The sequence below is a fragment of the Nicotiana sylvestris genome, chromosome 10 (genome assembly GCF_000393655.2).
Source record: "Nicotiana sylvestris chromosome 10, ASM39365v2, whole genome shotgun sequence".
In the NCBI taxonomy this organism is placed as follows: domain Eukaryota; kingdom Viridiplantae; phylum Streptophyta; class Magnoliopsida; order Solanales; family Solanaceae; genus Nicotiana; species Nicotiana sylvestris.
The window spans coordinates 133,765,703-133,780,689 of NC_091066.1; the positions used below are offsets into that span (position 1 = coordinate 133,765,703).

Sequence of the window (14,987 nt, forward strand, 5' to 3'; positions counted from 1 at the left end):
GAGGTAGGCCTAAGCGACACATAGACTTGGAGAAAATTCATTCCAACGTTTGCCTCATTTCATTAATGTGAAAATAAGCCAAATCAATATTTCACTAAATCGACAATAATAATAAAGTCACTAATATCATTAAGCCTTATTACATCGAAATCTAATCTAATCTAGAAAGCAGTAAATGACATTATCTCCTAATCTACTTGGACCCTAAAGGACCTTCTCCATGCTTGGCTTTCTTGACCCTATAATCACATTCCCTCGATCGCACATGTCTAGTAGCAAGTAAGCTTTTTCCAATTTCTCTCCTTCATCATCGTTCGTGCCTTGACAATCCCAAATCCTCTTTCTCATCTTCCCTTCCAGATCTATCAATCCTTGCTCTAGGTGTTCTAACCTTTCTGTCGACTTATTGTAAATCTCCTTACATTCCCTTATCACCTCCATGTTTACTTTATGTTGTTCCAGATGCTTAGCTTCAGACTCGAAGACCCTTTTGCATTGCCTCTTATACTTCACCTATGCCTCAACCACCTCATCTATGATCCTATCTTTCAAATTGACTCCTGGTTTGACGTCCCTGGTTATGTCATCCTCTAACCATGAGAGATAGTAATATATATGACCGGCGTGATACCTGTCTGGTTCAATAGTCTCTCCTTCCACGATGATCTTTTGGTTCCACATTTGTTGCGCTTCAGACTTATCCCCTTTGAAATCTACCTTATACTGAACCATGTTGGAAACGCGAGGTATGACTTGTTTCCTTCCAACTTGCCTCATTACCCTTATAAGAGCGTAAGGGTAGACGCCTCGCGGCCCGATCAATACTAAGTGAGTAGTTCTTTTGGATCTAATAAAGAACTCACTATTAGGAAACCATTCAAACATCCAATACACTTGCTCGTCTGTCATATCACCTAAGAAACGCACCCATCCTACAGTATTTTCAGGCGTTGCAAACCTGTCTGGAATAAATGTCATCTTATTTGGATAATGACTGGCTATGTAGTCATTCGGTGGCCTTTTCAAAAGCTCCTGGCGATACTCACCCTTTTGAAAGTGTTCTAGAAGCCAAACTTGTAGCAAGAGATTACAACCCTCAAAGTGTCCGAACCTATGCTTGCATCGATCTAGAGCACGATACATCTCAGCCAAAATCATCGGGACGATACTGTACTTTTACCCCTCAATACCCTCCATTAAAGTCTTGGAGACTATGGTTAAGTGAGTATGAATTCTTCCCCCTTGCATTGGAAAGATCAACAAACCCAAGAAACAGACTATGAAAACTTAAACTCGGCGGTGCACCCATCCCAATGAAGTAATGGATAGCTCCTCTTGGTGAAGGCGATATGATTTTCTATGCCCATAATGCTCATAGAGAAATTCAAATGGGATGTATGATTTCTTTAGACAGACCAGTTAATCATTCTTCTTAAAACCAAACATCTTCAGAAAACCACGTGGAGTGCGATTCTCTGGCACCAATAGTCCTGGACAATCCCATGATAACTTTTCAAAATCCCACTATTTCTTTCAGAAGAGGAGTCATTTCCATATTGCCAAATCAAAAAATAGCTCTCTTCTCATCTCAGAACAGGGAGCATCCTCGATCACTTCCCTATTTGGTTGAATATTCAGGAAAGATGGCAGGTCGCCAAACACTCTCCTCACATGGTTTCTGTCACAGGGTGCAAGGTCATTCCACCAGTCAATTAGCAAAGGCATGATATTCTGGACCATATTGAACATGGAGATTTGATTATTTATGCAATAATGATCAACGTGTTGACACTTTTTTCCAAGTAATGCACATAATATGATAGTGCCCTTTGGGATAATAGAAATCTCATTGGACATTGGACAAGGTTCATCTAAGCGGGTTGACATATCAATGACATCTCAATTCGTACTAGGTTTAGAAGGATGCATGTACATTTCAAATCGGAGTGTGGTTTCTAGAAAGATCTAGACTGGTACTCTCAAGTGGACAACTTGAGAGGGAGAGGTACGGGACCTCGACTGCACCGCTGATCGACTAGTCTATAGAAAATAAGCCTTTCTGATTTAAAGGGTGTTTTTAAGAAAGCGAGGACACTCATCAAGTGTCGCTATGTTGATAATAAGCACGAGTGGAGTATGATGTTGAAAGCATGCTTTATGCAAAAATAGTAACACGCTGCCAAATATTTGCATGATGAAAGTGCATAAAAAGACAGTAAATAATATGGTAAAGATGAACAGGAGGAGGAAAAGAAGAAAAAAAAGGAATACAAAAGAGAGAAGTTAGTTTAACTTATGAAAATGTGCGAGAACGTAATGAAGCAAATAAGGAAAAGGGAATGGGAGAGACATGATATAGCAGTCATATACATGTCATAGCAATAAAGGAAAATAAAGGGGGATTTTCATGTCACAACAATTTAGACAAATAAAGGAAAATAAGGAAAGGTATATGCATGTCATAGCAATTTAAACAAATGAAGGAAATAAGGGAAGGGATGTTTATGTCATAAAATAATCCACATAGGTCAACTTCGTTATGGTAAGAGCCTAAGTATAAATCCCAAGCATAGTTGCCATGCTGTCGCACCCCACTGTCTCATGAAAGCGGGTTTCGACACGTAACAACTCTTTTAAATGGGTGTTAAAAAGAGAAGAGATGCCACCTAATGATTTTTAAGGTGCGGTAGGGCACATATTTTCAAATAATTGTGTTTAATTAGTCTACGTTACCAAAGATTGGGTAAGGAATCAAATTACCTCAAAAGGAAGGTGGTAGGCACTCTTTGAGGTCCACAACTGTGGGTCCTGGCCAAAGTTTATGCTATGTGGGATTATTGGATTATGATTGTCCTAAGCGATCATGTAAGTGAAGGAAGACAAGGAATTTGAAGGTTTTAAGCAAGTGTAGAGAAAACAGCATAATAATTAAACTATATAAATATAAGTCTCAGAGGTTACAAGGGTACAACTGCATTGGTCTATATTTGATGACTAAGTGTGAACATCAATCACATAAACGGAAGGGGGGTCCTAAGTTTTTTAGCCTAAAGAATTACCCTGTGCAACATAAATAATACTTCACAACTCATTTAGGGTTGGGGTTGCTCATATCATTCAGCGGGCACAGACTATCATCTCCTGCTACATGATTACTATGTTAAAGTTGTTTACTTAAAGGCGCTCTAATTCAATTCTATGTCGCATCCTATGCGTGCACTACCCGTCCCATGCCTATAGTCTAGGAGGCTTTGGACCTACTATTTGGAGATTTTAGACTTTACTTAGGATTCTAAAAAATGATAAAACTAGCGCACATTCAAAACATATAGGACTTCACATAAATGCAAGAAATGGCTCAAATTAACCCTCACACATAAGAAACGAATACAGGCGATGATAAGTTGGTATTATACCAACTTATCTTGTCTTTAAACCTATACTTTTGCTATGTTTGAGTAATAAAATCGTGTGTTTAATGTCATTTACTTCTATTTTACAGGTTGTATGTGATTTAGAGGTAATGGTGAAGAAACCAAAGTAAAAACAAGTCAAAAAGGAGCTAAAATGGGCAATGAGAAACTGCCCAGTGGTTTACTCTTCGCAAACGCGAAGAAGCAAGCAGTTAGACCTTCGCAAACGCAAAGTACAAAACGCGAATACGATGAACCAAAACCTGAACCTTTGCAAACGCGAAGGACCAAAGGCAAACGTGATGCCTGGGGAAAGTAAACCTTCGCGAACGCGATGAAGAAACCGGGCGTGAAAACTGGGCAGTTCTGGAATTTCACATTTTTGACCCCAAACCCTTTAATACCCAAATCAGCTTATTTGTAAGGGATCTTTGGCGGATCTTTGGCTTATTTTCAGTTCCATAGACTAGAGAAGAACAAGTCTTGAAGCTAGGGTTTGCACACACACTGGAGTTTGAAAATTTCAAGCTTGTGGTTAAGGATTTCTTACCCATTTATGTTTATTTCTTTATTTCCTTGCTTTGTGTTGAATATTTAAGTGTGTAGTATTTATATCCAACACTTAAATCTTGTTTATGAAAATATTCATAGTTAAAGTGTGGATTAAATACCTTGTTGTGCTTATGTATTGAATGATTTTAATTCTTTTATGAAGTGAGTTATTATTTCTTTAATTATTCTTGTTCTTTAATGTTTCCAAAGGGATTAGCTAACCCTAGGACTCGCCCATTAACTCCGAACTAATTTTGGAAAAGATAATTTGGGGTTGGAAAAGATTAATTAACAAGAACTTGAGGCGTTAACCCTCATTTTATAGATTCTACCTAGGGATAGGATTGAACTACTTGTAGCCATTCCGGGTGTGCTTAATCTCTTAATTGGGTTAGGGATAATTCAATTAGGAAGTCTTGTTAGTCTTCGGAAGAAGCTAATTAAGAATTTTTATCCGTGGCTAATTAACATAAACTCGCTCATATTTGTAAAATCATGAAATACATTGGATTGTTACTTGAGTGTAATTCCCGATGCATCCATACTTGTAGTCATTGATCATTTTACATGCTTTCTAGGTTAGTTTACATTTCGGCATTTAGATATAAACATTTTCTAAACCAAAATCTAAGTGTTTGGCATTGCGCGATAAGTGATAATTCTGTTACATTCCTAATTGCCTACATATTGTTCTCTATGGGATTCGACCCCGACTCATAGTTGGGTAAATTATATTGCATGCGACCGTGTTCATTTACTTTTTAGTAGTGGATTTGGACATCATCAAAATTGGCGCCGTTGTCGGGGAACAATTTGGCGTAATTTAGGTTATTTGATAAATAAGCGTAAGTGCTTTGGTCCAAACTTGTGAATATTTGTGTAATTATTTTTCTTACCTTGGTCTATTTTTCTTGTTTGTTTCTTGTTTATTTTCTTAATTTTGAAAAATGGCATCATATAATGAAAATTGGTCGGATGGTAGTTGTTCATACTTTGATGACCCTTGTCTTTATTGTGGAGGACAACACTCGTGGCAAAATTGTTTAAATTCTCCTGGGGGTGGATTGTGCGCACAATCTCAAACCCATGAGTGGAGTATTTGTGATAAGTATGGTTTTCAAAATGGCCATTGGATGATTGTGCTTATTTTTCCTTCCCTTCCCCAAGCCCCCGCTATGATGATTCTATTTTTTCTGATGAAAATGATAGGGCTATGGAAATGGAAGAAGTTGAGCATAGCCGAAATGGAGAGTTCAAGCTCATGTTGGAGTCCTTACTTGAAGGAGGAAATGAAGAACAAAGTGCCTTGGAAGAGCTTTTGGAAAATAGTCTCCAAAATGACTTGGCACTTGAAAGGTTGAACTTGCAAATATAGGAAATGCTTGAAGCTTTAGAGGTCCAAAAATCCTCGAAAGTTAATGATAGCCAAGAATTTTCCTTATATGTGGAAGCTGGAAATCCTCCCTTGGCATTTGATCAAAACCAAGAAGAACTCTCAAATGCTCAAAATGAGAAGATGATGATCATGTTGGAGACCATTCTTGAAAATGAGGAGGAGCACAACTTTGCACTCGAGGGCTTGAAACAAGACTTGGCTTACAATGATGAACATATCCGCACTTTGGAAAATCAAATGAAAATATTGGTTGAGGCTCACTATGCCCACCAACTTGAGAGTGTGGAAAAAAGTCAAGAAGAGTCCGATTTCGAGGAAGAAAGTGAGCTCTACTTTGAGGAATCAAGAATTTAACATCCGCCAACTGACTCCATGAGTGTTAGTGATGCCGAGAAAAATATGAAATTAGAGTCAACCAGTGTAAATGAAAATATGGTTGATATTGACTCTAGTTCGGGGGAAAAGAGGATATCAAAATCCGGGAAGCATTGCAATTTGGAGGTTTGAAGTGACATTCCAAGCATTTTTCAACATTGGAATTGTGTGGTGACATGGAAGCTGAACTACACAAATCAATGGAGGATTGCGAGGAGGAAAAACTCATTCCATACATTTTACAATTTGAGGGAACGACAAGGCAAAATGACATTCCTCACATGAAAGCCAAGAAGTGCAAAATGAAGAATTTAAGTCTTGGCTTGATCATCAATTTACCACCCCCCATCGCTCATGGTCACAAGCTTGATTCTAAGTTGGGTACCCAATTCATATCGTCCAAGTGGTGAGAAAAATGGTAAAGTTGTTTTTTGTGTCGTGCCACAACGTTAAATGCGGCACTTGGTGGGAGGCAACCCATCGTTTTTTAAAAACATTCATCATTTTTAAAATTTTCTTTTTTAGAATAGTTTAGAATATTATTTGTAACTAATCTTTCAAGTTTTAGATTTTTTGGAGTTAATTTGAGCAGGTCGGAGTGGTCCGGAGAGCCAAAACCAGTAGCTGCTAGAATTGTTGAAGTGCAGAAAAACATAGCTCTTCGCGTTCGTGAGTACTCCTCGCATTCGCGTAGGTTTAGAAAATTGTAACCCTTCGTGTTCGTGTTCACGTTCGCGGCCACTGGCAGTGTTTACATTTCGCGTAGGCGACACATCCCTCGCAAACGTGTAGGGTCGGGTAAGTGTAAATACAAATTACCTACTGGAAACGAGAAAATTCACCCCTTTTGCTCAAACAACAGTCCCCTCTACTCCTTAAGCCCCAAAATCAATTCATCCACAATCTTCAAGTTTCTTGCAATTTCTCATCTCCATTCTCAAGGTATGTGATTTCTTCGCTTCCCTCTTAAAAAAAATTTCTCTTTCTTGGTGTGAAACAATGGAAGAACATCCATGGTTGATTGGTGCTTAAGGTTCAAAAATTTTGTGAACTTAATTGTCAAATTTATGTGAGAAATTCGTTATGCTTGATGGGTGAGGTTGGTTGAGTGTGATTGTTTGTTTTGAAGAAACAATGGGGCAAGATCTGTTCTTAAATTGTCTATAATTGAACAAAGAAAAGAGGGTACCCCAACTATTTGAAAAAATGCCTTAAAGAAAGCTAGGTCTGGGTGAGGAAGATGACCTTCGCGAACGCGAGCATCTTCCCGCGAACGTGAAGGCAAAATAGTGGGGCCAGAAAAATTTTGACCTTTGCGAACGCGATGATCTGATTCTGGGAAACAATATTTGCTCTTCGCAAACGCGGTGGTCTACTCGCGAACGCGAAAAGCAATCACTGGCAGTCCCAAAATGGGCAAAAAACAGTAGCTTCGTACAGCTCTGCCCGAAGACTTTTTCGCCCATTGCTTCAGCCTTAATACTTCCTAATACATTGTTTTAAGTGTATGTATGAACTTTTAATATTGTTGGTCTATTTTTTAGGTACTTTGAGCATAAAATGGATCCGGAACACCATGAAGGTGAGGACGAACATGTCTTTGGACTTGAACAAGAGGAACTCTTTGATCATGAGCGGTTTCTATTGCAGCATGTGAGCAAAAATATGATGAACTCTTGTCCAAGACCATCGTCCGGGAAAGAGGCATAAACTTGGAAAAGTTGAAGCTAAAATGCGGGCTTCTACACGCGCTTGGTAGAAAGCAGGTGGATTTGTTTTGCCGAGCAACCAAATAATGCCAACCACATAATAGTTCTGGAATTCTATGCAAACGCCTTGAGGACCAACTTCCAAGGTGCCTTTGTTACTACTGTGCGGGGTGTGAAAGTCCACTTCAGCCCTGAGATAATCAATGATATTTATGGCCTTCCCAATGTTGATAACGAGGTCTACAGAGACAGAGCCAAAGCAAGAGGAAACCAATGGCTAGTGGATACGTTACATGATGGGGTTACCCCCGAAGTGGCTGACAGTGCACAAGGGAGTTGATTCTCATGATTTCACGGCTGAGGCAAAGACATGGCTATCCATTATCTGTTCAAGAGTGTCACCCTCTACAAATGACACTGATGTGACACTAGACAGGGCACTGATAAAGCTGCTATCATGGATGGACTACCTGTGAACTTGGGAAACACATTGTCCGAGAAATTGAGGAAGCCACTCATGGGAGGTGCAAGAGCCTTTTCTTCCCATCCTTGATCACTAGACTTTGCTATGCTGCTGGGGTACCTAAACACCCCAATGATGTTGAGAAAGGTCCAGGAAAGCCGATGATCCATCCCTTGCTGAAAAGGGGACCCAGTGACAAACAGAAAAAAGGAGAATTGATATTGATTCCCCTTCATTTGGGCAGTTCTCTAAGGCCACCACTGATCCCGCTGGATCCTTTGCACTATCATCAGGGTTCTTTGACCCCATGGGACCACTCTAGTCCGGTCCTTACATTATGCGCCACTTATCCAGTCAGATATATGGAGTAGATGTGCATGTTAGGCAGCTTATAGCTGGCCTTCCTAGTGGCCCACCTGGGGCGGGCACATCTACTGAGACAGGCACATCTACTGGGGTTGTTGCCCCACTATCTATGGAGGATATGGTCAAAGAGCAAAAAGTAATCACGGGCAAGATGGAGGCCATTAACACCAGGCTGGGGAGAAAATGAGTTGCCGCCAAGGAAATATTGAGAAGAGGCAGAGAAAGTTCAAGGAGCATGAGAAGAAGAAAAGCAAATTGTTGTCCAAGATGATGCAAAAGCTGAGTACATTTTGTGGTTCACATGAATCGGAGGATGATGATGATGCGGATGTGGAGCTCAAATTTCCCACCACCTCCAGTTCCGACTGATGCAGTATTCAGGGAGCACTTTCCACCATTTTACTCTATCATGTTTAGTTGCATTGGGGACATTGCAACATCTTTAGTTGGGGGTGGCTTCTTGTATAAATGTTGTTATTACTTAATTGTGGATAACTGTGGGTATGGCAGATTGGTACTGTGGTTGTTTTCATTTTGTTGTTAGTGTATTTTCATGTGATGTGTGATATTATTATGTTTAGTAGCTTCTTAATTTTTTGTTTTTATATATATTATGTTTTAGTTACTCGATGTTTATTAGCTTCTTAATATTTTTTATTAGCTTCTTAAATTTCTTTTTTTATATAGTATGTTTTATGTTAGTGGCTATATCCTTGGTTTTCTTTATACCACGGTTCTTTTTCTAAGGATGCCAATTTTCTTCTTGAACCGGATAATTGTTAGTAAATTTTTGTTGACTTTTCCCGATGATGGATAGCTAGGCAACTTTCTTAAGGGAATTACTATTGTAGTTATATATAGCTTATGTTAATTTAGGAAAATAAATGGTTTGAGTTGGGGTTTGCGCCCATTGACCAAGTTGTGGCTTGCTTGGTACCAACATGATTTAAACCTCGGCATATGAATTTTTGATTGTTGAAAAATAAAAAATAATTGAAGTAAAGATGTCATGACTTTTAGGCTCAAATTTTGGCTCTTTGATTCACTAAATAGCTTCCTATGCTATATGCAACTTCTTTGAGTCATTGGTTTCAATTGGATTTTGGATTTGTATTCCACTTGAGTGTTCATGTGCCATGTGTGGTGAGATTATTTGTGACTTTTTTTGCATTACTTGTAGTCTAGAACTTGCCCCGAATGTGCTTCAAGGTGAAATCATAGAGTAACTTGGTATGAAAAATGATATTAGACCTTCCTTGGACCGCTATTGTGCCTTAAATTTCCTACCCTTGAATATTTTCCCTAGTCAACCCATTTTGAGCCTTTAACCTTGTTCTTTGGCAACCATGTTACAAGCTTTAATTCTTTGTTCTTTATTGATATAGCTTTTGGCACCCTACCTCCCTAAGTACTTTGAAATTGTAAACATAGGCTAAAAGCCTAAATTTAGGGGTGAAGGTTGGAAAAGTTGTGATATGGAAGTTGTTTAAAAGGTGGAAGGTAAAAAAAATGAATGATAAAAAGTGAGACCTTCCTTGATTTTGAAAAGGAAGGAAGAAAAAAAATTAACAAAATGATAAGAAGTTGTGAATAAAGGGAAGACTATGTGTGGAATGAAAAGTGAAGAAAGGATGGAGAATGTTTTTGAAGGAAGTGAACTTTGATTGTAAATTTTGTAGTGCTTGGGAAGGGTTTGAGTCACTCTAACCAAAATTGTGTCTTACTTTAACCAAAAGCCTAAATTACAACCCTTTAAGTCCTAATTGATTTTGAACCAAGTTGTCTACATTAGTGGAGGAATACATGAAGGGCAAGTCTATGGTACTACTTGTTTGCATTTGAACATCTTTTTGAGATAGAGTTAATTCTTTCCATTTGATATCCCATTTTTGTTTTGAATTAAGATTTATGAGTGTGGGATCCTCTCTTAAATGTGAGGGCATATGAGATTTGAGTTGTGAATTTAATCCCATTTTCAATTGGAACGAATGACCCAAGAAGGTTAATTGTGATAGAGAGGCAAATTTTGAAGCTTTAGTGTCATGACTTGATTGCTACTTTTATTTGCATTAGTGTTTGAGCACTTGGAATGTAATGAAGTTCATGAAAAATGTTCGGCAATTCATATGCGTTGGTTTAATTGTTGGTACCAATCGAAGTCATGTGTTTGTACGTAAAGTAGACCTTTTTGGCTTAGCATTATAAGGATGCAATATTGAGTTAAATACTTGGGAGGAGATTTTATCTCTTTCATTGCTTGAGGACAAGCAATAGTTTAAGTTTGGGGGTTTGATAAGTTTGTATTTTACCAACTTATCTTGTGTTTAAACCTATACTTTTGCTATGTTTGAGTGATAAATCCATGTGTTTAATATCATTTACTTCTATTTTATAGGTTGTATGTGATTTAGAGGTAATGGTGAAGAAACCAAGTAAAACCAAGTCAAAAAGGAGCTAAAATGGACAATGAGAAACTGCCTAGTGGTTTACTCTTCGCGAACGCGAAGGTACGACGCGAACGCGAAGAAGCAAGTAGCTAGACCTTCGCGAACGAGAACTACACAGTGACGCGATGAACCAGAACCTGAACCTTCACAAATGCGAAAGACCAAACGCGAACGCGATGCCTGAGGAAAGCAAACATTCGCTAACGCGAAGGTGTGATCGCGAACGCGATGAAGAAACTGGGCGTGAATTGGGCAGTTCTGGAATTTCACATTTTTGACCCCAAACCCTTTAATACCCAAATCAGCTCATTTGTAAGGGATCTTTGGCAGATCTTTGTCTTATTTTCAGTTCCATAGACTATAGAAGAACAAGTCTTGAAGTTAGGGTTTGCACACACACTTGGGTTTTGAAGATTTCAAGCTTGTGGTTAAGGATTTCTTACCCATTTATGTTTATTTCTTCATTTCCTTGCTTGTATTGAATATTTAAGTGTGTAGTATTTATATCCAACACTTGAATCTTGTTTATGGAAATATTCATAGTTAAAGTATGGATTAAATACCTTGTTGTGCTTATGTATTGAATGATTTTTATTCTTTTATGAAGTGAGTCATTGTTTCTTTAATTATTCTTGTTCTTTTATTTACAAAGGGATTAGCTAACCCTAGGACTCTCCCATTAACTCCGAACTAATTTTGGAAAAGATAATTTGGGGTTGGAAAAGATTAATTAACAAAAACTTGAGGCGTTAACCCTTATTTTATAGATTCTATCTAGGGATAGGATTGAACTACTTGTAACCATTCCGGGTGTGCTTAATCTGTTAATTGGGTTAGGGATAATTCAATTAGGAAGTCTTGTTAGTCTTCGGAAGAAGCTAATTAAGAATTTTTATTCGTGGCTAATTAACATAAACTCGCTCATAGTTGTAAAATCATGAAATACATTGGATCGTTACTTGAGTGTAATTCCCGATGCATCCATACTTGTATCCATTGATCATTTTACTCGCTTTCTAGGTTAGTTTACATTACGGCATTTGGATATAAATATTTTCTATACCAAAATCTAAGTGTTTGGCATTGCGCGTTAAGTGATAATTCTCTTACATTCCTAATCGCCTACACATTATTCTCTGTGGGATTCAACCCCGACTCATAGTTGGGTAAATTATATTGCATGCAATCGTGTCCATTTACTTTTTAGTAGTGGATTTGGACGTCATCAGGTGACAAATTTAGGCAGTGGACAATTTCAGAGTTAAGGAACATTATAGCTGTTAAGTCTTATAGGCATAATTTCTACATGATTCTAACTTCCAGCAGTGTATAGGCAGTGTTACAACTTTAGTTTAACAGATTTGTAGATTACAGGTCTTACAACCCTATAGGCATGATATCTAAATTATTCGCAAAATGAGGCGGTAAGACAGCTTTGAGAGCCCAGAATTAGCATTGTTGATTTCGTAATCGATTTCTTATGCGAGTGACAATATCCTATAGGTAGGATTTTTAACCATTGACAATTAGACTTGAATTTATAACACGTTATCCCTATATTCATGTCATCTAGGTGAGGCAGTATAAAAGTAACAGAAAGTAGCTGATTAATTATTTAAAGCCCTATAGTCCTGGTATCTAGATGAGTATTATCAAAGGCATGCATTATTGTATCATATAGCCATGTTGTCCAATAGTTAAGCAAGGTGTTTTGATAGAATATATGGGTCCACCAATTTCTATAGAGACCAGGTTCTCTATTATGTTCGACAGTACACACACACAGAACAGAAGTTAAATGATAGGAGGAATTTTACGTGGAAAACTTCCAGCTCAATGGGATTAAAAACTACGACCTACCCTTATAGGATTTCAACTTCACTACTGAGCAACTTTGAGATTACAACCTAGGAATTAAATTCTTACCAATGTCTAGAACAAACAAAAAACAACTACCAGAAATAAAAAAACATCACCAAAAAATAACTTAAGAAGATAGACATTGGAAACTGGACACTAAGGGGACATTCTTTAAAGGACACTAGATGAAGGGGCTTGGAAGAGGAAACAAGAGTTTAAAGGACAAGATCCATGCTATCATTCGCAGACATTTGCTCATTGAGTATTCTTTCTTTCAGGTCCTCCACCTGTTTCCTTAGTTCAGCATTCTCCTTTGTTAGGCATGCGATCTCTGTGCTGTGAGAACCACTAGAACCAGGTACCTCTTGCAACTGACTGAGCTGACTCTCAAGAATCGTGTTCCTAGCCGTCAACTTCCGGATCTCCTATGTGGCACTATTTTGAGAATTTATCAGTTGAGAGACTGTGGAAGTGCTTCCAACTCCTCCGACTTTGTCAATACACTCACACTCCTCCAGAGTAGTTTTTGAAAATGATTGCTTTTTGGTGCCCACTTTGGCCTGTCCCAAAGTTACTTTGAAAAACTCAAAGACCTTTGTGAGAAGGAATCCATAAGGCAGTCCAGGATTCCCATCTTTAAGGTTCTCTACCTTCTACATATGCTCAATCATTATGGCAGGCAAATTGATGAAGGAAAAATTATCCAAGGGTTCCATAAGGAATATGTCAGCTTTGGATGTAACAAATCTTCTTTCAGCGCGGGGAACTAATACCTTGTTAACCATCTCAAATAGCAGCTGATAAACTGGAAGGAGTGCCTTCTTATGCACCTGTTCCCCATGTTGTACTGCCTTGTCCTTGATAATGGCATTTCGGAAGTTTGGTGTGCAGGCACCCTGAACAGATGACACTCCTTCGGTAGGAACACCCAGAATTGACCCCAATAGGGAAGAGTCCATCACTATGTCCACCCCATTTACCAATACATAGATTTGATCACTATCTATTGTGAAGAGGCTGGTGTAGAAACTTCGCACCTCGTCCTCATACACTATAGAGCCTCACTTGTAAACAAATTGGTCCACTGTTGAGAATCATAAATATCCACTAATTGTCTCATTCCATCACTCTCTAGAATGTCAGAGGCAAATGTGCGGCCCTACAGCACTTTCCGATTCCCCAACTTCCTTTTCTCAGACCTCAGAGTTCCACTCACTTTTCCTTTCTTGATGGAACTAGGTTCCTCATCATCATCATCCCTCTTTCTTTTCACTGACTTGCCACCAGACTTTTCCTTCTCCGCTGACTTGTTCTGTCTATATTCACCAGATTTTTCCACTTCTTCCTCATCAGACTTGTCACCACACTCCTTCACTGTCTTACCACGCTTCTTCATTGTCTTGTCACCGGAATAGTTTACCAACTTTTCACTAGAACCAGCAATAACACTCTTGGATGAACTCTCAGCACCCTTAGAGGTGTGCCTTTCGGATTAAGAGATAAAGTGTTTCTTCCTTGAAGACTTACGGGTCAGGGAACTATATTTCTCTTTAGTTTCCTCATCCACATCCACTACAGGAACATCCTCTACGTGTACAACTTTTCCATCTTTGACCAACCTTCTCCTTCTCCGACTCCTTTTACTCTTGTTGAGGGAAAACTCTAGAGCCTCCTTTCGCTGCAACCGTGTAGTAGTTCGCTTAGGAGGTGGCTCTGAAGTTACCACTGGCTTAGTCCTAGCCCTAATAAAACTAGCATAAACCAAATCATCTGCGTTTTATTCACTGTCAAGATTCGTCTCAGGCACCACCATATTCAAAGGCTCAGCATCGAAGTGGGGAGAGGGACCAGGATCATTATTGACCTGGAGAAATGACTCCTGACTTGGATCCCCCATGGAGGGATCAGGTTCATCATTTGGGACCCCAGTAACATCATCTTGTGTCGGTTGTTCAAATGGCAAAATTTCTCCCTCTTCTTCTGTCTCTTCCTCCTGAGGCTCAGACCCTCCTACACATTCCTCTATAATGACCCCTTCAGATGCAATGGAAAACATATTCTCTATTCCCTTCTTTTCTTGTGTTTCCTTGGCAATTTCAATAGACGAATGAGTGTTATCTACATAGTCACAACTTATCATAGTGATCTCAGTCTCTTCATGACTAATCACCAGATCTTCATTCAAGTGCTCAGCCATGGATAGAGTTTAAGGTTCCTAAATGAGGTTCCCTTGCTTACCCTGTTAACTTTGTTTGACTAGTGAGACTGGAGGAGGACAGACATTCTCAGACTTGCTCAGATGATGAGTGGACTTGAAGTGGGTAGGAGAGGGAGTGGAGTGTGGAGGAGACTCTTCTATAGGGTTTGGACTAGTGACTGTGTTGGGAGAGAGGTTCACTGCTGAAC

At 38.9% G+C, this 14,987-nt stretch overlaps 1 protein-coding gene across 1 annotated transcript; it reads right to left on the bottom strand.

Annotated features, from left to right (window-relative positions):
• Window positions 1–13,740: 13,740 nt before the first annotated feature.
• On the bottom strand, window positions 13,741–14,778 carry LOC138879983 (uncharacterized). The gene is made up of 3 exons (XM_070159632.1): window positions 14,367–14,778; window positions 14,201–14,294; window positions 13,741–14,065 (listed from the first exon to the last, which is right to left on the bottom strand). The coding sequence occupies exons 1-3, from the start codon at window positions 14,776–14,778 to the stop codon at window positions 13,741–13,743; spliced, it is 831 nt and encodes a 276-aa protein (XP_070015733.1).
• Window positions 14,779–14,987: the final 209 nt, after the last annotated feature.

Coding starts and splice junctions, on each gene's coding strand:
- LOC138879983 (XM_070159632.1), bottom strand. CDS start 14,778: ATGGCTGAGCACTTGAATGAAGATCTGGTGATTAGTCATGAAGAGACT. Junction 14,295..14,366: donor GCCTGAGACGAATCTTGACA/GTGAATAAAACG, acceptor TGGTAACTTCAG/AGCCACCTCCTAAGCGAACT. Junction 14,066..14,200: donor AGGAGTCGGAGAAGGAGAAG/GTTGGTCAAAGA, acceptor TTAATCCGAAAG/GCACACCTCTAAGGGTGCTG.